The sequence below is a fragment of the Colletotrichum fructicola genome, assembly GCF_000319635.2.
Source record: "Colletotrichum fructicola Nara gc5 chromosome Unknown KSG_Nara_v1_contig09, whole genome shotgun sequence".
NCBI lineage: Eukaryota > Fungi > Ascomycota > Sordariomycetes > Glomerellales > Glomerellaceae > Colletotrichum > Colletotrichum fructicola.
The window spans coordinates 840695-866970 of NW_027094059.1; the positions used below are offsets into that span (position 1 = coordinate 840695).

At 52.6% G+C, this 26276-nt stretch overlaps 10 protein-coding genes across 10 annotated transcripts; 4 read left to right on the forward strand and 6 right to left on the reverse strand.

Annotated features, from left to right (window-relative positions):
* Positions 1–1525: 1525 nt before the first annotated feature.
* On the reverse strand, positions 1526–3336 carry CGGC5_v014513 (putative MFS-type transporter; the record flags this gene model as incomplete). The annotated part of the gene is made up of 4 exons (XM_032029356.1): positions 1526–1945; positions 2012–2436; positions 2489–2708; positions 2785–3336. 4 exons carry the CDS (start codon positions 3334–3336, stop codon positions 1526–1528), a joined length of 1617 nt encoding a protein of 538 aa, XP_031890818.1.
* Positions 3337–4091: 755 nt separating this feature from the next.
* CGGC5_v014514 (uncharacterized protein) lies at positions 4092–6563 on the forward strand (the record flags this gene model as incomplete). The annotated part of the gene is made up of 5 exons (XM_066153109.1): positions 4092–4224; positions 4313–4788; positions 4850–5241; positions 5313–5822; positions 5879–6563. The coding sequence occupies 5 exons, from the start codon at positions 4092–4094 to the stop codon at positions 6561–6563; spliced, it is 2196 nt and encodes a 731-aa protein (XP_066007487.1).
* A 477-nt stretch (positions 6564–7040) lies between these two features.
* CGGC5_v014515 (uncharacterized protein) lies at positions 7041–8053 on the reverse strand (the record flags this gene model as incomplete). Its single annotated transcript, XM_066153110.1, has 2 exons — positions 7687–7699; positions 7752–8053. The coding sequence occupies 2 exons, from the start codon at positions 8051–8053 to the stop codon at positions 7687–7689; spliced, it is 315 nt and encodes a 104-aa protein (XP_066007488.1).
* A 743-nt stretch (positions 8054–8796) lies between these two features.
* On the forward strand, positions 8797–9867 carry cocE-4 (Cocaine esterase; the record flags this gene model as incomplete). The annotated part of the gene is made up of 1 exon (XM_032029359.1): positions 8797–9867. The coding sequence occupies one exon, from the start codon at positions 8797–8799 to the stop codon at positions 9865–9867; it is 1071 nt and encodes a 356-aa protein (XP_031890815.1).
* A 600-nt stretch (positions 9868–10467) lies between these two features.
* Positions 10468–14419, forward strand: Tf2-8-2 (Transposon Tf2-8 polyprotein; the record flags this gene model as incomplete). The annotated part of the gene is made up of 7 exons (XM_032029360.2): positions 10468–11264; positions 11580–12382; positions 12437–12551; positions 12605–12617; positions 12745–13739; positions 14199–14308; positions 14367–14419. 7 exons carry the CDS (start codon positions 10468–10470, stop codon positions 14417–14419), a joined length of 2886 nt encoding a protein of 961 aa, XP_031890814.2.
* Positions 14420–15519: 1100 nt separating this feature from the next.
* Positions 15520–18014, forward strand: CGGC5_v014518 (putative cytochrome c1 heme lyase; the record flags this gene model as incomplete). Its single annotated transcript, XM_066153111.1, has 7 exons — positions 15520–16250; positions 16638–16678; positions 16768–16808; positions 16849–17576; positions 17647–17851; positions 17893–17952; positions 18009–18014. 7 exons carry the CDS (start codon positions 15520–15522, stop codon positions 18012–18014), a joined length of 1812 nt encoding a protein of 603 aa, XP_066007408.1.
* Positions 18015–18760: 746 nt separating this feature from the next.
* Positions 18761–20134, reverse strand: CGGC5_v014519 (RUS1 family protein-like protein; the record flags this gene model as incomplete). Its single annotated transcript, XM_032029363.1, has 2 exons — positions 18761–19978; positions 20030–20134. The coding sequence occupies 2 exons, from the start codon at positions 20132–20134 to the stop codon at positions 18761–18763; spliced, it is 1323 nt and encodes a 440-aa protein (XP_031890821.1).
* A 310-nt stretch (positions 20135–20444) lies between these two features.
* On the reverse strand, positions 20445–22167 carry mvd1 (Diphosphomevalonate decarboxylase; the record flags this gene model as incomplete). The annotated part of the gene is made up of 4 exons (XM_032029365.1): positions 20445–21558; positions 21612–21694; positions 21791–21797; positions 22097–22167. 4 exons carry the CDS (start codon positions 22165–22167, stop codon positions 20445–20447), a joined length of 1275 nt encoding a protein of 424 aa, XP_031891049.1.
* A 1133-nt stretch (positions 22168–23300) lies between these two features.
* Positions 23301–24140, reverse strand: CGGC5_v014521 (uncharacterized protein; the record flags this gene model as incomplete). Its single annotated transcript, XM_032029366.1, has 1 exon — positions 23301–24140. The coding sequence occupies one exon, from the start codon at positions 24138–24140 to the stop codon at positions 23301–23303; it is 840 nt and encodes a 279-aa protein (XP_031891050.1).
* A 1035-nt stretch (positions 24141–25175) lies between these two features.
* pyrG (Orotidine 5'-phosphate decarboxylase) lies at positions 25176–26069 on the reverse strand (the record flags this gene model as incomplete). The annotated part of the gene is made up of 2 exons (XM_066153112.1): positions 25176–25831; positions 25892–26069. The coding sequence occupies 2 exons, from the start codon at positions 26067–26069 to the stop codon at positions 25176–25178; spliced, it is 834 nt and encodes a 277-aa protein (XP_066007381.1).
* Positions 26070–26276: the final 207 nt, after the last annotated feature.

The following is a 26276-nucleotide window of genomic DNA, read 5'->3' on the forward strand; positions in this document are numbered from 1 at the left end:
CAACCTCAGCTGCAAATTTGCTCGATTCGAAGATCTTCCTTACTTATTAGCGATTGGAACAGGTAGAAAGGGGAGACATTTCGCCATTACTTCGACAGCATGTCCGGCTTGACGGAGGGCGATGGCTGCCGAGAGGCCACCAATGCCTGCTCCCGCGATGAGAACTTTCAGTGCCGCAGCTTGACTGTCCTTGCTCATGTTGACTTTTTTTCTTCAAATTCCTATTGTCTTTGATGTTCTGGCCGTAAGTGCTAAGACGGAAGTAGTTTGACGCCGTTACCGTGTGGCTTTACCTTGGGTTGGTTAGGTCCCTTTTTCCCGCCTCGAATGATCTATTGCATCGCCGCAAATATTTGAGTACGTGTGAATTAAACTAGACAAAGTAAAAGAATCTTTCTGGAGCCATTCGCCCCGCAATTCCGAATAGAGCAGTCGAGGTGTCTCGAAGGACCATATGCCCCGGATGGCTGATCTCCGCCAGCTGCTCCGCTTCTCCGGTGGCAACGCCACCCGTCCTCGCGAACGCCCTAAATTCCACATAATCGGAATGCTGATGAATCCCGAGGGGATCAATCGTCCGGAACACTTGGTCGATGTGTATGCAACCTCCGCTGATTCCATACCCCACGGGCCCCCTCATTTTCCGGGCACATCTATCCGGCGGGGTGCCCTTGGACATTGTGGGGATTTGCTGAGTTGGGGTTGCCCATCGTCATAACATATTCATTCCCTCATGTCACCGTCATGCTGGCTCGCGGCGGAAGAAATTTAAGCTCCATTAGGGACGCTCGGTATTGAAAGCAATACTAAGTCGACATCTCACCCCTAAGTACGTAGGTATACTGTGATCTTCTCACTGGACGAAGCACCGGCCGAAGTGCTCTTACTGGACTTACCAACTGTGGACACTCTTAGAGGGTGACCGAGCTATGAAGCTTCCTCAATAAGACAACATCTCACAATGTTTCTGTTCAGTTATTGCGGTAGTCATTTCAACAAAATCTTAATGATACTGTTCCTATTGTGCACAAGTGATTACGCGCATTGATACTTGACAATTGCCATGGAAAGAAAGAAAAGCAAATAACAGTGAATTCAACAACACAAGGGGTTACGGTTAATCAATAAAACAGTAGTTGTTGGAACTGAGGTGCTTACGAGGGTTATGGAGAAAATACCTGAAGTAGGTGTGAGCGATATGAGCCTACCTCTGATGACGAAAAGTAGAACAACAACAGCAGCAGCAGCAGCAGCAATCAGAGTAGGTTTTGAACACCTCATGAATGATAAAATAGAGGAGTGAGACTCAATAAACCCAATTTTTATTACATGTAGGCAAACTAGGCGTCTAAATGATAACGAGACTCATCCAGTCGTGTTGCGAACGAGTAATTCAAGCTTGCCGTACGAAAACAACGATGTGCAGTGTAAGCCAAGCCATCAACTTCTTAAAATTTGCATCAAACATTTTCCTCAGTTCTCAGTAGTTGAGCTACTAGTGTACTGTTAGCGCCCATTTTGAAGGTTATTTGGAATTGTCGTGAATCCACGCCTGCGTTACGCGTCTAAGCTTCTTGCCAAACGCGTAGACGAAAATTCCGAGGAAACCCAGCAATCCCATGATGATGGCGCAGATGTTGAAAGATCCAGCGTATCCCTTCGCGTTGATAAAACGGATGGCCCCATATGACATGCCAAATGACACCACTCCACGTGCAAAGCAGAGTACGACTAGAGCGGCATCTGATCGAGAGGGATAGCTGTCGATCACGTAGGTGAACGACGCAACTATGACGCCAACGAAGCCGTAGAACTCGGCGTTGAAAGTGACAGCGATTGCGGCCCAGCTCCAACGATATGGGTGTTCGCCAGCTTGGCCGAAGATAACGGTGCTAATGATACCGGCCGTAAACGGAAGAATCAGTGTGGTCAGTCGATACTCGGGCTGCGCATTCAAGGAGTATGATCAGCTTCCTGGGTTTGACTTTTAAACACAACTTCCGATTCTCACCTCGGTCATGCCAGAGTTTCGTCGACCCATTAGTTTGACCACGTAGTCGCTCAAGTATCCTTGGACAGGTACGACAACAAAGGAAACAACAATTTGCCCGGCAAAGACGTAGCCCAGCCACTCAAAATCAAAGTTGTACGGTGGGGCAACGAGAATATCGGCAAACACTGCACCAAACATTACAAATACGCCCAAAAAGGCGCCACTAGCGAGATAGAGCCAAATGACATTGGGGAACAGAGCAACTTGACCCATATGCTTCCAGCACGTGATTGTTTCGTGCCATTGAAAAGGACCATGGAAAAGAGCCAGGTCTGACCTGAGAGTACGTGGCAGGTATCTGTCGTGGTCGATCGGAGGCCGTTGACGAGAGGTGACGGGCTGAAAGGACTCAGGGGTAAGCGACCCGGGGTGACCTTTGCCAGCTATACTACATCAGACTTTGGAAGGCTTATGTGGTGATGAGAAAGGACCTACAAAGAGCTTCTGTTGATCGCTCGTATTTGGTCTCGGTGACAAAGAAGACAGCCACCAGGAGGCAGATGAAATTGATTATGGCAAAGATACCATACCACCATCTCCACCCAAGGTCCAAGGCCAAGTGAGAGCTGGCAACTGTCAGAATTGCCGTACCCAGAGTCTGCGCAGCGCAGAATATGGCAATCATGGTGCCTCTCTGATGTAAGAAGTGCACTTCCTGTGGGACGCAATCAGCATTCGTTGATGCATGCATCAGCAAATCAGGAACTTCAAGTGATGTGGCTGCTGCATACCTGAATCATGATGGGGCATAGGGCTTCTGCTTGTCCAGCAGCCAGGGCCAGGATGTTTCTTCCGGCGACGTGCGATGACAGGCTGGTGCTGCAAGCGCACCAGATACTGGATGCAATGATCATGAGAAGAGAGAACAGGTAGACCGGACGCCGGCCAACGGCATGCGAGATCGGAACGAAGATGGCATTGCCCACACCAATGAACAAAGCCGGAAAGGTAATTAGATCGTGAACTCCGGGATCTCCGGGGTATTCCTTTGAGACGACCGGTAGGATGGCACCAAAGGACGATGCTATGAGAGTAGCGACGGCAGCGAAAATCGAGACATTGATGACAATAATTATCTTTCGCCAGTCAGGAAGGTTGAGGGGATCATGAGTATCCGTGGTGGGGGTTGGTATAAGAATAATGTCGTTATCATCGCTGAAAAGCCTGACGGTTCCCATTACTGCTTTGGCCTCGGAACTTTCGACTTTCGTGCAGGCGTTTTCTACCTCAGCGAAATTGAGCTCACTCTCCTTACGAGAGATGGTAGTGGTTGTTTTGGCCATGATCGCGGACTTGGGTAGCTTCTTACGCGAACAAGATTGGACAATTAGACTTCAAGGGCGTCGTATGTAATTCGAGTTGAATATGTTATCGAAGGCCGGTTTCCATAAAACGAATAAACATAAAGATCACACTGGGAAACATTTTCTGGAACGAGCGCACAATGCCATGCATTATCAATAACAGTCAACATCGAGTATTCCTGTGCGGCCAACGAGACTCAGTCCCCGAGGGGTGGAGTAACCCCTCAGTAAGCGAAAAGGAGTGACACGCTGCAAGATTGAAACCAGCGCCCTGCTACAGGACAAAGAGGGGGAAAACATTGGACCTTCAGTGATTTTGGAGTGGGGGGGTGAGCTGTCGTAAAGCGTACGACGTGTTTGGAATTCAGTCAGAGAATTTGCTCCGCGTTGCCTACCCCAGATTCGGACGGAACTAGTGCAGCAGGCGGGAAGTGGAAATATCGGCACGGCTCGGCAAATGCGGCGTTGCCACATGCGCGTACAGCCGACCCCACGGGGAAGTGAAGATCTCGGATTGCGGCGGGGAAGATTGATGTAGTCACTAACAGGTTACTGACATTCTCATCTCTTCTCTGCCCCCCTGTCCCTCACATGCAATTAAACTGGATGTTGATGGCGCCGCCGAGTCTATCAACTCGAACCCTTCCTGAGGTTTGCGCAGACTCTTCCACGCTGGCCGGGCAGAGGCCTGAATATGCATGTCATCAACAGCCGCCTGCGACTTCGGGCATGTGATGAGTGCTCTCGTCGCAAAGTACGGTGTGATCGGGAGCGGCCATGCCAGCCGTGTCTTTCCCGTGGCATTGGCCGCTTCTGCCTTCAGTCGAAGCCTCTCGCGGCTGCGGCAAGTCACGTCGGCAGTAGTCGGTGGGTTCATAGTAGTGAATGCCATGTAACGAGAGTCGGGTAAAAAGTGCGCATAGGCTGACAACATGACTCCTGACACCTAGCCTAGCAGTTGACGGCTTAAGCCTCGATTCCAATGCGCCTGTTAGCCCGGCCGTGGCTATCTTGTACGAGCATATTGCCGACTTGGAGGAGCAACTAGCGCAGTATAGGCGAGATTCAGAGGCATCATGCTCGCTGCCATTGAACATATCTGGCGCCAAGGATACTAGCTATGACATGCTAGAGATATCCTTTGAACAGCTCAACCTAGGGCTCGGAGATGGCGAGCTTGATACCCCTGCTACTGTGTCCGATGTCGCTGGCACAACCCCACAGTCTACGACGCAAGTAGATCTTCCTTCTCGAGAGACCAGCTTGACGATAGTTCAGTTTGCCATGACCTATCTTGGATGGATTCATTGCGCGCTGAGGGCCGACATCTTTGTTGCAGAGCACTGTCGGTTCTGGGACGCTTTGGAGGCTGACCCCGCCCTTCTGGCGTTGGATACTCCCTTCGCTGCCATTTACTTTGCAGTGTTATCTGTTCGTAAAAGCCTTCCGATTGAAAGATAAATTTGGCAAACGAATACCGATTTTGTTCCAGGTTGGGGCCTACTACATTGACCCTCAATATACTCAGTCTCACGCAAGGCTCAACCCCATGATATACCGGGAGGATGCCTTGTTATCAGCGTCGAAGCACTGGTATCGAGCCTCGCTCCGTGTCCTCGAAAGGGCCGACTTTCTAGGGAAGCCTCGCTTGGAGACATTACAAGTATTCGCGGTTTTGACTCTTGTGAGTCCTGTCTTTGGTGAAAAGGCAAGAGAGGCAATACTGTTAAGCGCGGCATTGAGAATAGCCCGAATGCTTCACATGCACCAACTCGGGAACGAAGATTCGCTCCTTCCAGAAATCAAGAATATACCCTTGTGGTCAACCTATGAACAGAGGTCTTTAGGAAGAAGATTGTGGTGGACACTTGTAATTTGCGAATGGTAAGTATTTCTCATCATGTCTGATCCCCATCTTCTCGCGATGCGCTGACTATGATGTTAATTAATAACAGGCTTGGCATGATGAACCACGACTCAACGGTCCTCCCACAGAGTTTTGACACCGTTCTCGATCCCTCAGGATCTCTCGAGGATGTCTGTCTCCCACTGCAAGGCCCAAGTTCTCCGGATTCGTGCGAGACATCACATCTTCATTATCACGCTTTATTGTCACAGCTGGCTGGCATCGTTCGCTCAAAGCTTAGGCGCGGGGAAGCCTTTGCTTACGAAAGGTTAGCTTCAGCCATGAGAGAGGTTGAGGCTGTGTACAGCAAATGCCAGAGTCATCTTCGTTCGATAGAAACAGACCTCGAGACCGGGCAGCCTCTGTGGATGTCCATGCAGCAATACCTTGCCAACCACACAGTTCAATTCTTACGCCTCACAATAGCAAGACCGTTAATCACGAGCTGGATGCGACGTCAGCCGGACCCAGATGGGTTTCACGCAAAAGCGCGAGAAGCGGCTGAGATCATTGCTCGGGAGAAGCATCGCAATGTTCCCCCCTTATTCAATAAAAGCTGGTATTCACAGATCTCGAACTCCACGCACGCTCTGTTTCTGACGCATGGCTATTTAGGATCGTTCAAGCATCGACAGTTGCCGCTGGCGTCTTCATGTGTTTGGACCTGCTCTTCTTCAGTACTGGTGAAGATGTTGACGATCTTCGGCATCGCCGTAATTGCGTCGAAAGGTGCATTGTCGCATTGCAGTCTATTGGACGCGGGAGTGTGATATCGAAGAGGGGTCCCATGATTCTCAGATCGCTACTCGACTTCGAATCTAGGCTGGACCATCGCTCTGTACCAGACGAACAGCCATTGCGCGAGATCATCTTCCATGTGTCCCAGCTTGTGAGCTCTGCGTCAGCTTTGGAGGCCAAATTTGACGGCTCGAGCTGGGACCCCTCGAGTACGCCCATCGGCAATCAACAGCTGTTTCATGATGTGAATCAGACAGACATTGCGCTTGGCCAAGATATGGATCTCCACGTGGATCATCCCTTCAATGGTAGTCATGGTTTGATAGGTGCGCCATCAGCTGATCCCATTAGTGCATCTTATCACTCCAAACAGAACACGGGCTTCCCGGCAAAAGCTGTTTTGGATGTCGAGGGGGGCTTTTGGGGAGATCCTTTTGGCTATATTGTGGCCAGGACAGTAGAGGAGGACGACACCAGCGGTTCGAATGGAGTTTCTGAGCTTGATTCATTCGATAATCCTTTTGAATTCACTGAGAAAATGTATTTCAAAGATGTCAGATGAAGAATCATCCGAAGAATGTTACTGTATGAGTTCCCATTTTGCTGCATTTCTCTCTTTTCCCCCATGATTCTTGTTCCTTCCTTCCCACAAACTTGCAACCAGCGAAACCGGTTGAAGTTGCTTGTTATTCAGGTACCTGAAGAGATAATATTCTGTTTAGGCCTTCAGCGAACATGTAAACGGAACTGTGATGTCATTTTCATGCCATGCATTTGACTCGCATGCTCAGAATGTCACAGGTACACTCTTCGAGGGACAAAGGATGTCACTCTGCACATACGCTTGTCCTAGTATTTTACGGCTATGCGATATACGAATTGCAATTCGTTTCTAAGAAAGGTAAGAAAGGAAGGTACGAGTTTTCGAACTTATACAGGAAATCCTGCTTCGCCAACGAAAAACAAACGCAAACATACTAGGCGACAGCACTAACTAACTTGACTTCCACCAGACGCTTTGTTTCCAAACCTTTGCCAATCACTCATACTTGATGACTCCAGCAAGCTTCAGGAGCTGTGGAGTAAGCTCTGGCTTCTCCATCGGCTCATCACGCTCGTCTGGGTCCACCTCGCCGTTAATCTTGGCTTTTCCGTGAGAGTGAAGGTTGCAATGGGGCCAGTGAGTAGTCGCTTCCCATCGCTTGAATATTTCAACCTTCTTCTGGCGGTCTTCCTCGAGAAGAAAGCGAGCCGGTGTATAGCATGCGTAGATGATAGTGCGGATAGTATCGCTCTCAGGGAAGGCAGCATAATGCATACTACGGCTATCCCACAGGATGAGGTCTCCGGGTTCGGCGCAGACCTTGATCAGCTCGCAGCCCTGCTCCTTGAACCACCTGACGTGGTGCTCCTTAAAGGGATAGAAATCGTAGTGTTTAGCGCCGATGCCCTGGCTCCTGTCAGGGGGGTTAAGCGCGAAGAACTTGTCAAAGAGCTTAGATGACCCCTTCATGAGGAGAAGACCGCCATCCTTGGGGCCCGCGCGGGAAAGGTTGATAATGCCCTGAACGCAGGAGAGGCCCTTGCGCTCAGGAGCCTGGTCGACATGCGGCCACGGGGACCAGTTGACGTCCTTGCGGTTCGGGAAGGTGACATTGATGGTGTCGAAGGAGACGACGAGTTCGTTAGTGCCCCAATCTTCTCGAAAGCCTCGAGGACACCCGGCTCCTGGCGGGCGTCCCACACGTACTTCTCGTGGGCGGCGCAGTAGTTGAGGTACATGCCCGCTTTGAAGCTCTGAGGGAGGTGGGCGTTGGTCCAGGTCGTGGAGTCGTTAAGGTCGAGACCTTTGTTGAAGCTGGTGATCCAATTCAAGGCTTTCTGGCGGTACATATCCGCCTTGGCTCCAGGGATGGCGCCCTTGATTACGACGTAGCCATCACGGTAGAAGTCATCTCGCCAGTCTTGGAATGTTCCAACGGAGGTGTCGTCCGGGACGGCGAAAATGGACTTGTTCGCTTCTGTGGCGGTTTCGGTGATTACGCTGGCCATTGTGAAGTTGAGGGATTGCGCTGAAACAAGTATGGAAGTTGTATATCGAAGGTGACTGGTGTGATGAAGCCGATTAAATCGTCTTTGTTTCGTTGGCTAAAGAGTCTGTTTCATTATATAATTCACGCCAGGAACCCACCAGTGCCAGTTGAAGACATCAAGTACACCTACACCATCGGTTGCCACAAGTTGACCACCATTGCCACGGGCTCTCGGGGAATGCTGCCGCACTTGTGTAGAGCTCCGCGTGCGACCAACCGCCGGATGAGAAAACGCGGTAGCAATCGAGTCCGATCCGTTGCCGAATATCTGGCGGAATAGTCCGTGAATCCGCGGGTCCTGAAAGGGGGCATACCATCTCGGGAGGTTTCACTTACTCATAACACCATATTAGCGCACACGCATCGCTTGGCTAACGTGCCCTGAAAAGCAATAGCCACGCTGCCATGCGTTTGGTTGTCCGGCGCCTCCCCCACGGCATGCTATGGCGATCCCCCACACGGCCCGTCGGCCGGATCTGGCTTCCCCCAGCTTCCCGCGGAGAATTAATCCCAGTTCTCAGAGACCTAGTAACGAACATCCACGGTAGGAAGTTCGCGATGGAGACTGGATTTTCTACAAAGAGCTTGCAATGTGTCCAGCACCAAGCTTATCCCGACCTCGACGTGATTGCTCGCCCCGGGTATCCTGCTTAGTGCACTCGCAATTGTACATCGCCAAATCTTTCTAAAATCCTGCAGACCATGCCGGCCAATCAACCCTTCCAGGTAGCGAATCTGCGTATTGAGAAGCCTTCCGTCGGCCACAACGGGTACGTTGGCTTCGAACACCGCACCGAGGTCCTGCCAAAGGGTTGGAACAAGTTCCAATCCCGCGCCCTCGACTCAGACATCTTTGTCGAGCATGATCTTGGCATCAAGGTCCGCGATGGGTGCACACTATACTGCGACGTCTTTCGGCCTCACAAATACCCAACGCAGGTCCCAGCAATCGTCTGCTGGAGCCCATTTGGAAAGAATCACAACGGGATCGGGATGATGAAGAAGATCCGCTGGGGCGTTGGCGTCCCCGACGGCTGTCTCAGTGGCCTGGAGCGCTTCGAAGGCCCGGATCCGGCCGAATATTGCCCACAAGGTTTTGCCATTGTCAACGTTGATGCGCGCGGCGCTGGCCATTCCGATGGAGATATCGTTATCATGGGCACCCAGGAGGGTGAAGATGGACACGACGTGATCGAAGCCCTAGCTGGGATGGACTGGTGTAACGGAAAAGTCGGCCTCGCAGGGAACTCTCACCTAGGCATTGTGCAGTGGTTTATCGCGGCGACGCAGCCGCCTTCACTCAAGGCCATAGCTCCCTGGGAAGCGTGCGGCGACCTGTATCGTGAGCAGTTCGTCCGTGGCGGGGCATGGGACAACGGGCTCTTCGATCTCATCACCAAACAAGTCATTCGCGGCCACAACGGTCTAGAGGACTTCCGCGAGATGTACCGCCGGTGCCAGACCATGAACCCCTATTGGGCCGACAAGCGCGCAGACATCAAGAAGATTAGCATCCCGACCTATGTGGTGGCCTCCTATTCCACGTTCGTGCACACAATGGGCTCGGTCCGCGGCTGGCTTGACGTGCAGACGGACGAGAAATGGCTCCGATGGGACCCTTACCAGGAATGGTACGACCTTTGGGTTGTCAAAGAGTCGAGGGACGAGCTTGCTCAGTTCTTCTGTCACGGTCTATGGACCGGTGTTCGGCCTTCGGCAAGACCCTCAGCCACGACTCATTGGACCCACCAAATCCAATGGCGCATTCGCTAGAAGGTTCCAGGAATATCGACAAGGTCAATGCCAAGGTTATAAGAATGCCCAGGAAATAGGGAGGATACGGTTCTGTTTCCTGTTCTTCAAGAAGATTTATTGTACTCGTAGTAGTAGGCTAGACCAATGGCATCGACCTTGTCCTAGACCCTTACATTACAATAAATCTTCTTCCATTCTTTTTCTTTAGACTTCGGAACGCCCACGCGACACCGTAGTCGACGCAGACAACAATTAGTCAGTCGTCAGGTAGAAGGTCACTGCTTCGCAGGGCACCTCGTCGACAGTTCAGCAGTCATTCAGTCGTCAGGTAGAAGGTCACTGCTTCGCAGGGCACCTCGTCGACAGTTCAGCAGTCATTCAGTCGTCAGGTAGAAGGTCACTGCTTTGCAGGGCACCTCGTCGACAGTTCAGCAGTCATTCAGTCGTCAGGTAGAAGGTCACTGCTTTGCAGGGCACCTCGTCGACAGTTCAACAGTCATTCAGTCGTCAGGTAGAAGGTCACTGCTTCGCAGGGCACCTCGTCGACTATCCAATCAGTAGGAATCAGAACGAGTTACACTATTACGGAAGATCTCAACACATCAACGAATCGACAAGATGGCGACCAACGAAGGCATCAGCCCAACACCTGTCAACGTTCTGAAGACACAAAGCAGCAAACCTCGCCATAGCCTTCCCCACCCACCGATGTTCAATGGGTTGAAGTCGCAATGGCGCGGTTGGAAGCTAGAGATGGAGGGCAAGATCGAGGAGGACGCAGATGCGATTGGGAACATGAAGTCACAGTTGCGATATATATACACCCGTTTAGAAGGATCAGCCAAAACGAATATCACCACCTTCTACGAACTCGAACTCGGAAAAGAATACCCCAGGCCTCAGGCTTTGATTCGACGACTAGATCTTTTGTACGGCGAGAGGAACCGAAAGGACAAGGCTATTCAAGCTCTCCACACAATCCGGCAGAAGGACACCGAATCGTTCACCACATTCTACCCCCGGTTCGAAAAAGAGATTGCCAACGCGGAGGCCGAAGGATGGGAAGACTCAGCCAAGATATCTTACCTTCGAAACGCTCTTCACCCAAAGCTAAAAGCCCACCTCATCGGCTGCTCCCAGTCGCAACTTGACTTATATGAAGCATTCGCAACGAAATGCGAGGAGATCAGCAATCAAATGGAGTTGTTTGGAGAATGGACTTATGAGAAGAAAACGAACGCCCCGCAAAAGCCCACGTGGCCTCGTTCGCAACCCAATGCCGCTCCCACGAGAGACATGATGGAGTGGGAGCCCACGAATACTGTTCAAGTTAGAACATTCAACCCAAAGAGGAACATTACCGGATACCCCTCTCAGCGGCCAGAGGACCAATCCCTTCTCGGAAAACGAGCAAAGTGGGTCGATAAATCGGAGCTTGAGAAACGAAGGATCGAGAGGAGGTGTCTCCGTTGTGGAAGAGACGGTTGCAGGATAGATTATTGTCCGTTGGCAGCAGCAGTACCCCCATCTGGTCAGAAGACATCTGACTACAGAAGCATCGCCAAGGACAGAGACAGAGTTACCGAAGCCGCAGTCGAAGAAGACAACGAAGAAGATCAATAGGGACGCGCGGGAGTCACAGCTGAATGGAATCAGTTTCAGAATCAAGGCGGCATGGACCAAGAAGGGTTATATGTGAACATCGGAATCAACACAACATATTTTACCAGAGCCCTATACGACGATGGTTGCCACTGCTACATGTCTATTTCTTTGAAACTGGCCAGAAAGCTTCGACTCCCAACTATCGACATCACCCCTAGAGACCTTCTGCAAGTCTCACATGTTCAAAAACGAGCCATCACACAGGTGGCCTACTTTGATATCGATATCGACGGACACAAGCAGCAGAGAGTTTTTGCTTATGTCATCCCAGACCAAACGGAAGACGTCATTCTCGGTATCCCTTGGGCCCGCCAGCAAGACGTTCAAGTCAGGCCCCGATACAACGAGCTTTACGTTGGAACGACCGGAACGTACATTACAATCCGGCACTCCCCCACCTGGGACTCAGACCCTACGATCCGATCAGTCGCTGCAAGCACACTCACGACGATAATACGTTCTTCTCGGCGATCCCACAAACCGATCCAGATCTTCTCGGTTACCATGAAAGATATCGAAAAAGCGCTTGCTAGGTTCCAAAAAAAATCGACCGATCCAGCAACCAAACTACCAGCGCATTATCGCCATATGATCGATCTATTCAAGAAGGAAGTAGCCGACCGGTTGCCACCACACCGACCTGGTGTTGACCACGCTATTCAGCTCGAGAAAGACGACCACGGAAACGAGAAGCAACCACCATGGGGGCCCATTTACAGCATGTCCAAGGAGGAGCTACTAGTTCTCCGGAAAACCCTGACGGATCTGCTGGATAAAGGTTTCATCAGAGCCAGCAACTCCCCTGCTGCTGCCCCTATACTCTTCGTACGAAAGCCAGGAGGTGGTTTACGGTTCTGTGTGGACTACCGTAAGCTAAATTCCATTACCCGCAAAGACCGATACCCAATACCCCTTATCGCAGACACTCTCCGTCAGCTTTCAAAGGCAAAATGGTTCACCAAGCTGGATGTCTCATCTGCATTTTGGAAAATCAGGATGCGCGAAGGGGATGAATGGAAGACGGCGTTCCGCACTAGGTATGGCCTTTTTGAATGGCTGGTTACTCCGTTCGGCCTCACTGGTGCCCCAGCGACCTTCCAGAGGTACATCAACCATGTTCTGAGAGAATACCTAGACGACTTTGTTTCTGCCTATATCGACGACATTTTAATTTTTACGGACGGGACACTACATGATCACCGACAAAAAGTCCTGAAGGTGTTACAAAAGCTCCAAGAAGCCGGACTGCAACTGGATGTCGACAAGTGCGAGTTTGAACAAAAACGAGTCAAGTACCTTGGCTACATTGTCGATGTGGACTCGGGTATCAGTGTTGATCCAGACAAAATCGAAGCTATTGAGCACTGGGAAACACCAACAACTATTCGAGGCGTACGAGGATTCCTTGGATTCGCCAACTACTATCGAGACTTCATTCCGGATTTTTCCACAACAGCTGCGCCATTAACATACCTCACTAAAAAGGATGTCCCCTACCACTGGACCGATAATTGCCAACAAGCATTCGAAAAGCTCAAGACAGCATTAATAATGGCCCCCGTCCTGGCGAAGTTTGACCCTGAACGCCCAACTCGCGTGCAGCCAGACTCATCCGGATACGCTATGGGCGGAGAGTTATCACAACTGAACGAGACTAATGAGTGGCATCCAGTAGCCTACCATTCGAGACGATATACCTCCGCCGAGTCAAACTACCTCATCCATGACAAAGAACTCTTGGCAGTGGTGGAATGTCTAAAGCAATGGTCTGGAATGCTACGAAGCGTTGGGGAATTCACCGTACTATCGGATCACAAGAACCTCGAATACTTTATGAAAAAACAACAACTATCCGAGCGACAAGTCAGATGGGCATTAGAGCTATCACGATACAACTTCAGAATCGTTCACAGGCCTGGTAAAGAGGCAGTAGTTCCGGACGCGTTATCCCGCAGAGACCAGGACCTTCCGAAGGATGCCGACGATGAGAGGCTACGGGCACGCTACCAACAGCTCCTCGAAGTAGCAGAAGACGGATCCGTACAGATTCCAAGAACAATTACCTCGCTACAACCCCAGACGCAAATATCAAGTGGATGGGTGTCTGGCGGCGACAAAGACTATACTACCGACGAAAACGCGGACATGTCAGAGCCACCCGAAAGCCCTTTCATGGATGAAGAACTACGTAACCTCTGGGATCAAGCACTCCAGAACAACAATCGGTACTGGCTTATCCGCCAGGCAGTTTTACGATCAGACAGGCAGTTCCCGAGCAAATGGGGGCTCCCGATATCAATCTCCGAGTGTTCTATCGATAATGGAAAACGGCTTTGTTGGAGGGACCGTATCTGGATTCCATATTTTGAGCCCCTGCGTACTCGAATTATCCAACAATCTCACGATTCGACTGCTACCGGTCACCCGGGACGAGATCTCCTCAAAGCCATTATTAGCCGACGATTCACTTGGCCAGGGATGTCTAACGATGTCCGCCAATTTACAAGAAATTGCGACATTTGCGGAAGCAAAGCAGTTTGGAGAGAACGACGACAAGGGCTACTCAAACCCCTACCGATTCCAGACCGTCAGTGGACCGAAATCTCCGTCGACTTTATTACAGACCTACCTACCGTCAACGGCTATTCATCTATAATGGTAGTCACTGATAGGCTGTTCAAAAGCACGATATTCGAACCGATGAAAGAGATCACCACTGAAGCGGTTGCCAAGGCAATGCGAGACTGTTTCATACGGCATCATGGTTTCCCCAGAGCCATCGTTTCTGATAGAGGTCCGCAGTTTACCTCACTTATGTGGCAACGAATTTGTGCGTTGATGAAGATCCAAAGACGGCTTTCAACTGCCTACCACCCTGAGACCGACGGAGCCACAGAACGGATGAACCAAGAGCTTGAAGGCTACTTACGATGCTATACAACCTACTTCCAAGACAATTGGCCAGAATTGTTAGCTATTGCAATGATTGCCATAAACAATCGAACTTCACGAGCAACGGGAATGAGTCCCTTCTTCGCCACACATGGTTACCACATCGACCCAATCGAAGTACACGAGCCTCTTCGTACCACCTCCGACTCGCCTATTGCAAAAGGGGAGGCTTTTATTGCCAAGATCCGACAAGCCTCTGAAGTAGCGCAAGCTCTAATAGCTGACGCCCAAGAACACTACGAACGATATGCCAATCGATCGAGGCAACCCGCAGAACAATACAAAGTTGGAGACAAAGTCTGGCTCAGTCTTCGAAACATGAAAACCGACAGGCCGTCGAAAAAGATGGATTGGAAAAATGCCAAATACACGGTAACCGAGTTAATCGGATCACACGCTGTACGGTTGAATACACCTCCTGGTCCTCATAACGTATTCCATGTGTTGAACATTCGGAGGTCAGCGAATGATCCCTTGCCATCACAAATCGTTCACGAGCCACAGTTACCAGCCATTGTCGATGATAATGGACAAGAGGTTTACTATGTCGACAAAATTCTTCGCCACAAGCACAATAAGTCTACGGGAAAGGTTTCTGTGCTAGTAAAATGGTCGGGATACGAAAAGCCAACATGGGAACCGGTCACGGAACTGATGGAGACGGACGCCCTGCAAACATACTTATCAAAACATGAAGAACTCAAAAACTCTCTTCCGAGCCCTACAGAGGGAGAGAGGGGGTAATTGTCACGGTCTATGGACCGGTGTTCGGCCTTCGGCAAGACCCTCAGCCACGACTCATTGGACCCACCAAATCCAATGGCGCATTCGCTAGAAGGTTCCAGGAATATCGACAAGGTCAATGCCAAGGTTATAAGAATGCCCAGGAAATAGGGAGGATACGGTTCTGTTTCCTGTTCTTCAAGAAGATTTATTGTACTCGTAGTAGTAGGCTAGACCAATGGCATCGACCTTGTCCTAGACCCTTACATCTTCGGCTATTATCTCAAAGGGGAAAAGAGCAACGGCTGGGACAAGACACCTAAAGTCCGAATGAGCTCTCTCAATTTCGGCAACCGGGAGCCAATCTACCCCATCGTTGAGGATGACTTCCCACTGCCGAGAACAGAATATCGCGAGATGTTCTTTAGGGAAGATGGGACGCTCAGCTCGAGCCCTGCAACGTCTAACAGCGCGGTCAAATACGATGCCGAGACTGGGGCAGGTGATACAGACGGTTTTGTCGGATTCAAGCACACTTTCACATCCAAAACGCGTCTCATGGGCCTTCCGAAAGCAGTTGTTTACATGTCTTGCGATGAACTTGATGACATGGTCATTTATGTATTGATCCGCAAGCTGGATCGCGACGGTCACGAGATGATGAACCTCAATATCCCGTGGAAGGCCGCGCCATACTGTAGGATGGAAGACATACCCCTGGACGAGATGAGCAATCTTCTGTTGTACTTTGGCCCCCTCGGCGTTTTGCGGGCCAGCCACCGAGCCATTGACTCGTCCATGTCGATCCATCCTCAGTACCCCTTTCACACACACTCCAAAGCGGATAAGATTCCGCCTGGTGAGGTCGTCGAGCTGGAAGTTGGGCTCTGGGCTATGGGTATTGATTTTGAAGAAGGCGAGAGCCTTAGGGTGCAAATATCTGGGCAAAGCCCGATGATTCCGGAGTACGAACAGGCGAAGGCGGCGCCGGTTGAAGACAAGAATAAGGGTTTCCACAAGGTTCACATTGGTCCCGAGTACCCCAGCAGAATCATTTTGCCGTTTGTATAAATGATGATAGAGAAATACAGCATCTTACTTTGTCAACTGCAACTTAACACTTAATTTCAAATACCGGAATTCTTAAACTTATTTTCAATTACTCAAAATCACATGGTTTATTTCGTCATTGGTGCTGGTGAAGTAACGCGCGACATGGACCCGACATGGGCTTGCAATTCTTGACCAATCACACGAACCCAATCACATCATCCAAGAAAAAAAAGGGACCCACCAAAAAAGTTGAAGCAAAATCCAACTGTCATCGCATCCCAAGCTCCCGGCTCCGTTGCGCCAGCGCATTCAATGCGGCATAACCACCCCGCAAACAAACAAACAAACCACGCCACGAACGATTGAAGGCCGCCGACCGGGTCATCTTTAAGTAGACAGCACCCGCCCGCCACCGATCTCCTCCCCTCTACTCTAGGTAAGCATCATCGCCCCCCTCCATCCTCAACCATGTCCACCGCAACCACAGACCTACTAGACCTCATCCTCCTAACGCAACCCGCACAGCCGCCCCCCGCCAAGATGGCAGACCCAAAGGATGCCGAGACGTGTCCCGTCGACCACAAGGCCCGCGAAGCCTGGCTCCAGCACGCCCGCGCCGCGGCCCCGAACGACGCCGCCACCCCTCCAGCCCCGCCGCATCCGATCCCGAACCAGACCCCGCCGCCGACGACGCAGTCGTGGACGCAATCTCTCCTCTCCTACACGCCCTTCTCCGGGACATCATCACAGACGACGTCGACGACAGGCGCAGACGCATGTCCCGTGGACCATAAATCCCGCGAAGCCTGGCTCCAACAAGCCCGCGCCGCCAACGCCAACGCCGCTCCTCACCCCGACTCCCCGCCGCCGTACGCCCTCCCTCCCCAAGCGCAACAGCCCTCGCCCTCCACGACATCCTGGACACAAACACTCCGCTCCTACGTCCCCTTCACCTCCTCGCCACCTCCCCCTCCCGCTCAGCCATCACCGACGGGAAGAAATCCACTCGACACCTACCGCGAAGTCTCCACGATCCCGCGCACCTCGACCTCGAGCTACCCCTACGACGCCCCCTCCGCCTCCGCGCCGCCGCCGACGACGTTACAAAGCAGCCACGGCGCCCCATCAAACAACGAGCAGGAAACGGGCGCGGACGCCGCGACGGGGAACTGGGTGTACCCCTCGGAAAAGATGTTCTTCGAGGCCATGAAGCGCAAGGGGCACGATACGCGCGCGGCGGACATGCGCACCGTAGTGCCGATCCATAACGCCGTCAATGAGCGGGCGTGGAAGGAGATTAAAGAGTGGGAGGTGCCGTATACGCAGGGGACCGCGTGAGTACCACCAGCCCGGAGGAAACAACAAACTCGGGTATGTGAGATTGCTGACGAAAGAATAACACAGCTGCGACGGCCCGCGCCTGCACTCCTTCGCCGGCCTCAGCACAAACATGTCCCCCAAGGCACGACTCAACACGCTGCTGGGCTACCAGGCGCCGTTCGACCGGCACGACTGGGTGATTGACCGCTGCGGCGTGCAGGTGGATTATGTGATTGACTTTTACGCGGGGCGGCCCGACGCGCAGGGCAAGCCGAGCTTTTACCTCGATGTAAGGCCGAAGCTGAATAGCTGGGAGGGTGTGAAGATGAGGGCGCTGAGAGGGGCCGGGCTGGCGTGAGAGAGGCGTGTAAATGCGTCGAGAGAGCGCTGGTATGATGTGCGGATGCATTGATAGCGGGGTTGTGCTGATATTGTACTTGTAATAGACGTAGATGCCTTGGGGGCATGGTCTTCCCACTCAGACACTGTACAAAATATTCCCGAGATGGGAGGATATCACGAGTGTGGCCGAGTAGAGGACCACGAAAAAGGTCGATCTCGAACAGGTGTGGCCAGCAGGCCTGCATATTCCATCATCATTGTCAGAGATGAAGGGAAGGAGGTGGAGGGGCACCTGCCTCCAGACTGAGACCTACCTTCATCAAGAACTTAGGGTTCCTTCCCTTCCAACAATTCCGGCTAGGTGGTCGAGAGGTGGTGGCACAGTGACTGGTGTGTGCGTGAAGTTTCCGCCGCTTCTCATCTTACGCATCGTTCGACCCGCGCTCTAGTCACTCTTTTTTAGTCTTTTTGCGTCTCTTCTCACCTCAGCGACCAAATAAGGCAGGAATGGAGGTCCGGGGTGCTCCTTCATGGAAGTGACCACCCTGTACCTCCTAGTTAGGGAAGAAGCGACCTGGGAGGCTTGTAAGCCTGAGTCTACAACATGTGTGAAAGAGCCCCCTCGTGGGCTTCATGATTAAACCAGTTGATGTCTATTTCTGAGAATCATGAGATATCATCGAAGGGCAATGAGAAATAGCAAACAATGCCCCTCAGGCTTTATTGGTATCTTATGGTGCAAGTGATTGAGCAAACATTTCCTTCCGTCCGTATGCCAGTCCTGAACGCCAGATCCCTGATTCTTTGTGATTGATCTTCACCCCGCGGGATAGACTCCATGAAACATGAGCCGTGTCTACAGATCCTTCTTACCGTCAACTTCTTCACTGGGGTGCAACATCCATGCAGCAGAAGTATCCAGGCTGACATCGCCCTGAACCCAGCCCGCGCGAGCCAGATGAGAAGGGTTGGCGAAAAGCTTCTCAACGTAGTCCCTTTCCGGGTCATTGTCAGGCATCATGGAGTGGACCAGAGACACCGCTGAAAACCAGGCATAAAGGGTCGTGGTGCTGATGCCCTCTGACAAAGGGTGTCCAAAGAGAAGGACCTTGATGACGATCAGACCTGAGGTATTACACTGGCAGAGCTTATACTGCTTAGTCTCTTTGAGAACCACGTATCCAGGGGCCATGGCATCAACGTAGCTCTTGGCGAAGACAATCTTGGCAAAGGGGCGGCCGTCGTGGTAGATGACGGGCTTCCAGAAGATGATGTTCTCCCTCTTCGCAACCTCAGCAGGCGTCAGCCTAACATTGCCCATAGTCTTCATGTACTCCTCGAAGAAGATGGTGGCGCGCTGCTGGTTGAAGTTGTTAAGCTGAACGCAGCGAACGCCGAGGTAATTCATGCCGAGATGGACGAAGACGAGAATGATCATCAGCGCAAAGACGGCCTCTCTGCTCTCCACGTGGCGCACGACGAAGCTGCCGACGATCAATCCGATGAGCCCGACAGCCGTCTCCTGCGACGACTCCTTGGCGTTGAGCTCGCTGAGGTTGCCGCGGAGCGCAAAGTGCTTCGACAGCGCGGCCTTGCTCGCGCCGGCGGCGACGCCGCACATAGCGCGCAGGGCCTCGGCGACGACGAGCGCAGCGACCTTGGTCCACGATCCGAAGAGCGGGGAGAAGAGGTCGAGGAAGAAGGCGCTGTCGTTGAAGATATCAGCGAGAAAGCGGTACTTCTTGCACTCGGGCTCGATGACGAGGCCGAAGCGGTAGGCGAAGCCGATGGTGGCGAGGCGGGAGATGCCGTCCTTGAGGATGGTCAGGAGGAGGGCGTAGGTGGCAGAGGAGTCTGCGTCGCCGACGCCGAGGCCCTGGAGGATCGCGCGGTTGGCGAGCAGCGAGGTGATGGTGGAGAAGAAGGCCTGGAGGGAGTCGTAGAGCTGGTAGCCCAAGTAGTCTTTGGAGACGGAATCGGGGTAGCCGATTGGGAAGAAGGCGTCGGAGAAGACTTGACGGATGTTCATTGTCAAGAGACGCGAAATTGTGGTGGGGGAATTCTCCGTGGGCATCTGGGTGGCTTATTAGGATGTGAAGGTGAGTTTGGACAGGGCCAGATTTACCTCGGTGAGGCGACCGTCGTGGTCGTGAAGCCAGCGACGACGAATGAGGCCGGAGGAGTCTCGCTCGTCAATCACGATCGCCTTTGGCTCCTTGGACGACGCCATCTTGCTCGTCGCCCTCGATTTTGCGGCTGTTGCGAAATGGTTGTGTTGTGGTGATGGAGATTGAGATGTGGCTTGGAGAAGAAGGCAGAAAGTGAGGTGGGGTCGGTCGAAGGACGGAGGGTGAAGGCCAGGGAGAGAAGGTGCGACTGCAGATTCAACAAGGCAGCAACGCCGCAAACGACAAATCACAGAAGAAAACAAGGAAGTTGATGCGCGAAACTCGACAGGTGGTTTTATTATACGAATTGTTCTATATGTGTGGCTTTTTGCAGTGACTATTACTCAATTGAAAATTCAACTTCGGTCGCGCCTACCGCTTAGCGGGCTGGCCATCCTCACCAACAAGGTAAATGTCCGACTTTATAGGACCCTCGCCAACACCGGTCTGAATGACACGGCTGACGCCGCCCTTGATGATGCCAGCGACGGTCTCATCCAGAGTGACGGGCGAATGCAGGCTGCTGGCGCCATCCTTCCAGCCGGTGACGGCGCTCAAGACGGGGGTGAACGCGCCGACGACGGTGGCGGCGTTCTCCTCGAGGTAGTAAATGACGGCGTTCGGGCCGGCGTCGAAGGTGTAAGCGGCAACGGTCTTTCCGGCGGCGGCGTTGATCTGCTCGACAGCGCGGATGGCCGCGCGGGAGACGTCGTTCATGTAGAAGATGGGCGGGTAGGTGTCGGAGCACGAGGAGTGGAACGAGTTGGAGTCCTTCATGGTGACCTCGGCGAACTGGGCAAAGTCGCGGCGGGCGATGGCGTCCTCCATCTCGGCCATGTGCTTGGGCACGACCTCGGCGACGCGCTGCTTGAACAGGCCCGACGTGGCGACGGTCTGCTGCATGCCCGAGGTGGACGAGACGCCCTTCTTGGCGGCGCTGACGACGAGGATGAGGGCGCGCATCTCGGGCCAGTGGGACGCCTCGGCGACGAGGTCGGCCTTGGAGTCGGAGCCGTCGGCCTGCTCGCCCATGCGCCACGCGACGTAGCCGCCGAACAGACTGCGGCAGGCGGAGCCGGAGCCCTGGCGGGCGACGAGGGACAGCTCGGAGGGGGAGTCGGGCAGCTCGTAGAGGTCGGCGATGGCCCGGACGAGGGCGGCGAAACCGGCGGCGGAGGAGGCCAGGCCGGCGGCGGTGGGGAAGTTGTTCTCGGTGACGATCTTCAGGGGGTAGGTCGAGAGCTTGGGGAGGGAGGTGTTCTGGGCCTCGAGGGCGGCGCGGCGGGCGCGCAGCTCGCGGAAGCAGGCCTGGGTGCGGGCGCCCGAGACATCGGAGGATTCGCCATTGAGGATGAGGGAGTCGCCGTCGGTGTAGGAGGCGGAGCAGGAGGCGGTCGTGAGGGTTCGCAGGTCGGCCTGGGAGAGGGTGACGGAGAGGGAGCTGTTGGTTGGGAGGTTGAGCTTGGCGTCGCGCTTGCCCCAGTACCTGTGGACGATTAGCGACTGTCAGAGAGAGAGTGAGGTTGGAGATGTGCGTACTTGACGACGGCGATGTTGACGGGCGCCGTGGTGCTGGCGCGGTAGACCTTGGTGTCGGCCATTCTTGCGATGGTGTTTGCGTGCTGGAGGCGGTCAGAAATGGTCGAGGCGGGGCAGCAAACGCGGTGAGGGGCTCGCCGGATTGAAGAAAAAAGGGGAGTTGGTTGGAGAAGACGAACCGTCGGACTTCAAGTACTTGTAGCAAACTGGACTCGTTCAGCTCTGCCGCAGCGCAATGGGTATCAATCGTCGAAAGGGCAAACACGAACTGGGATGAAGACGGACGAAGCCCAAGGCCCGTGTGTGGCCGGCACCTCGCTGAGCAGCTCTGCAACCCGCTTGGCGGGGTTCGTGAAGTTCCCTTCAGCAAACAGAAGTCCTCTCAATTTGGCTTGACATGCGATCCTTGCCCGAACAGGACTAGTGCGGGGTCCCGTCAGGGGGATAAGCACTGCGACCCCTGGGGTCCGTGGGCTCGAGCTAACCCGCCAGGGTAGGACCGTTTGTGTTTGGCGGGAACGGCGGCCGAGACAATGGCACAACTGCTGAATTCCATCGTCTTGAAGGGTTGGATGGAAGAGACTACCCTGTTTGAGTGTCTTCGTTGATGACGGCGACTCTCAAAATTTTATCATTCTGGCTCATCGTATCACACATCTCACAATCAAGGTCAGTAACAATAATCACAAGGCACAGAAGACTCAAATATTGGTTTTGGTTAAGTGTATTGGAACAGTTTATGTAAGCAATACGGAGCAAGTTGCGAGTTGAAGTTGTAAGTTGTGAGTTGAAGCTCCAAGTTGTCCAAGCATTTCCTCCACATCACATGAACCACCTGGGATCCACCACCTTGATCCCAGTTTACCTCATCATCCATCATTAACCTCATCATCCATCATTAACCTCATCATCCATCATTAACCTCATCATCCATCATTAAACTCATCATCCATCATCATAATCCATCATGAAACCCATCATCAATCATAAGTCATTAATATGATCATCATCATCCATCATCCATTATCCATCATCACTTCCCATTACCATCATCCACCATGCTGGGACCTCACGAGACACGGGCTCGGCAGATAACGGGGCCTGGAGTCCTTTTGCTCAACAGGTCGCTGCAAAGACGCCCCAGCTCCATCCTTCCATTCACTCAGGCCGAGATATCTCGACCACTGGCTTTTTTCCGGGTTGTTTTTTGTTGTTGGGCGCTCCTTAATGTGGTTTCTGCAAGCCGTTGCAAGGTGTTCCAGCCGCTGTTCCTCTTTTTTTTTGGTTTGTTTTTTTGGTTGTTGGTTGTTAGGTGTTGTTCATTGTGATGTCCGTAGTCCGCTGCGAAGGTGTCCAAGCCATTGGTTTTGATGGTTTTTTGTTTTTGTTTTTATGTTGGTTGTTAGGTGCCCTTCAATGTGGTACTCGCAGGCCGCTTTGAAGATGTTCCGGGCACTGGTTGCTTTTCTGGTTGTTGTGTTGTTGCTGGGTGCCCTCCCATGTGGTATGCGTAGGTCCAGCCACCTGGTTTTCTTGGTGTTTTTTTTTTTTTTTTTTTGGTGGGTGGGTTGACCTTGTTGCTTGACATGAGCCGGACGCAGTGCTAGCGGGAGGCGGGACAAAGAAAACGGGGGCGGACGTCGACTGAGATAGAGACAGACAGACGTGATAGTGACGGCGCAAGGGGTGCTAGTAGTCGCGGAAGTAGGAAAGGGAGGAGTTGCGGCCCATGTTCTCCTCTTCTTCCGCAGTGAAGCCCCAACCCTCTTCTATGCGGTTGGCGATGGAGTCGGCCACGGAATTGAGGAAGCCAAAGTCATGGGACCACCTGGCCTCGCGCATCAAGTCCTCGACTTGGTACTTGTCTTCGACCTCTAAGTCGATTGGTTCGCTGAGCAGCCATCCGGTTCGGTCGCGTTCATGGCAGTGGATGCGCTTCTCCACGAGACGGAGAAGGAACATGAGGACTTTCTCGTCGCGCTCCTTGAAGGGATAGCTGAGGGCGCGGACACCGACGTCGAAAGCGTCGTTGAGGGCGTCGCCGGCGGGTAGCTTTCTGTCTGGGCCGTTGACGAGGTTGATGTGGCCGAACCGCGCGATCCAGAGATCGAAGTTGGAGGTGCGGGTGGCGAGCTCATCCGGGGTGAGGGCTTGGAGGATCCTGGCCTCGGCATCGGAAACGGGCCTCTTCGGGGTCACCTTTTCCTTGGGATCCTCGTATATCTTGAGGCCCTCGTAGCAGCTCTCCGGCGCGAGAAGGCGAGAGCGCTTGTGCCTGGGAACGGGCTCGCGCTTGGTTAGGAGGTAGTCGAGGTTGTCGGGGTTGTAATGTAAATCCAGCTTTTCGAGCCACAAAGAAGATGGTGAATGGCGGGATCGAACGTTCTTCTTCACACGGTACTCATCACTGCGCTTAGAAGGCAGGCCGCGCAGTTCTCTAACACGCTTACTGACACCAAGAGCCATAACGGCTTTATTAGTCTTCCGAGCAAGGGGGCCGGCGTTAGCGGACCAGGCAAGAGAGCTCATTATGAAGTAGGTGAGTGGGAAATAGAGTAATACGTGAAGTGAGAAGTAAAGGTAGCGTGTGAAGTGATAAGTGAAAGTAGTGTGTGAAGTAAAAAGTGAAGAAGTTCGATGTTGAAAAGCGAAGGATTTGTAGTATGCCTCGAGAGGATGAAGAAGGAAGGGAAAGAAGGACAGCAGCAGGCCAGAGGGAATTTCAGCTTAAGTATCATTCCTGCTCAATGGATTTGTCACCATCCATCCATCTACGATCTTTCCTGCCATTAGGGTCAAGAATTCATGAGCTCTTCAAAGTTTTCAACTGGCATGTATGAAAGGTGACAGTAGAGACTACAAAGTTGACATACATGGATGGAGGTGGCGTAGTAACCTTCAATGGTGGATGGTAGAGGTAACGGAGAAGTATGGGCAGCGAAAACCCCAGGCGAGAGACAACACACACGAGCAAGAAAACACCGAGCAATGCCAGAGACAGCATCGAGGGACTGTAGACTGTAGCAGACATGACAGCGAGGAACGAGAGATAATTGTGAGGCATAATAAGAACAGCAGCGAGAGACGCAGCAGCTCAAGGACAAAAGAGAAGACAGCCTGGAGCCAGGAACAATAGGGATGACTGCAAGAGATCACAGTGGAGATAGCGAGGTACAACGGTGGTTACGGGGACGGACTGCAGAGACAAATTTGAGCGACCACAGAAACAACTGGAATTTGATTAAGAATGAAAAGCACCTTGGCGACAGGAATGACCAAGTCCTTTACCCAATTAACTAAATTCTCTCCATACTACCGAGTCTGATTGGGAAAGTTGAGTTCAACTATGTCCGCTCAGGAACCTGCACCTCAGACCTTGACAACTGCCGTGAAAGTCTCTTCCAATTACTCAAGCTCCAGGTAAACTCAAGAGACTCACAACTTCAGGTCTGTCGCAACCTCTGGATCAGTGGCAACATACAACAAGCTCCATCTAACAAAGCAAAGCGAAACGCAAAACCACTCTTGACTCATATTGCTCTCCAGTAAGTCGCAAAAATTTCTTCATCTTTGTCCAGTACGGTCCAGGTACGCTTCCCAACCTTCCCTTCGGTACCGAATAGCCTCAGCAACCGGAGAGGTTGCCCCAAGAATACCTCTTCCAGCAATGATGAAGTCCGAGCCGCCAAGGACCGCAGACCTTGGCGTCTGGTACTGCTGACCAAGCTCGTCCCCCTCTGCGGACCTGTTCACCCCCGTCGTGAAGGTCACAAAGTCTCCGCCCTCTCCAACCGTGGTCAAAGCCTTGGTGGCCACGAACCCAATGACAGACTCCGGGTACCTCGCCGCCAGCTCTACGCACCTCTCTGTGTACTCGCCGCCGGCCAAACTACCTTGCGAGGTCATCTCCGCTAGAAGCAGCAGCGCTCTGTGCCCCTGAAACGGAAAGGTAGGGTGCTTGATGGTTTGGTCGAGCGCATCTACAATGCCCTCCCCGCCGAGGATGGAGAGGTTGACAATGTCTGCCCATTCAGAGATGCGCAGCGCCCCGCCGTGGTACTGCCCGATGACGGTGTGCCCAATATCAACGAACTTTCGGTCCTCGAAGATGAGGAAATTGTGCGTTCGCGCGATGGCCCTGAGCCCGTTGATCGTCAAGTCGGAGAAGTCTGATATCATGTCGATGTGTGTCTTGAAGACGGCGATGTACGGTCCTATGTCTGGAACATGTTATCTCAGCAGGGCAGTCCAGGGGTCAAGAGCACGTATGGGGAGCCTACCATAGGCACATTTTAACATCTCTGCGGTGGTTCTGAAGTCGGCCGAAATGATCAAATTCGACTTCTTGGTTTCGGCGATCTCGAACAGCCGTTTGGCGACTGGGTGTGGATGTGTTTGTGCCCGCGCATGGTAGGCCGCTTTCGGATTGCACCCGTTGCTCTCGGTCTCGGTCTTCATTTTGTCGCTGCCCACCCCATGAAGGTGGTGATGCTAAGTGGTGAATGCGGGCATTGTAGAATTTTCATGGGAGGCTGCGAAACGTAACTATCCGGGTTCATCATCCGCCACTAAAACTTTGTCAGCCAAACAGGTCCATGCACCTTTGCCGATGCATGTTCGAGGCGAACACACTGTGTCCCAAGTTGCGATGTCGTTAATGAAGTT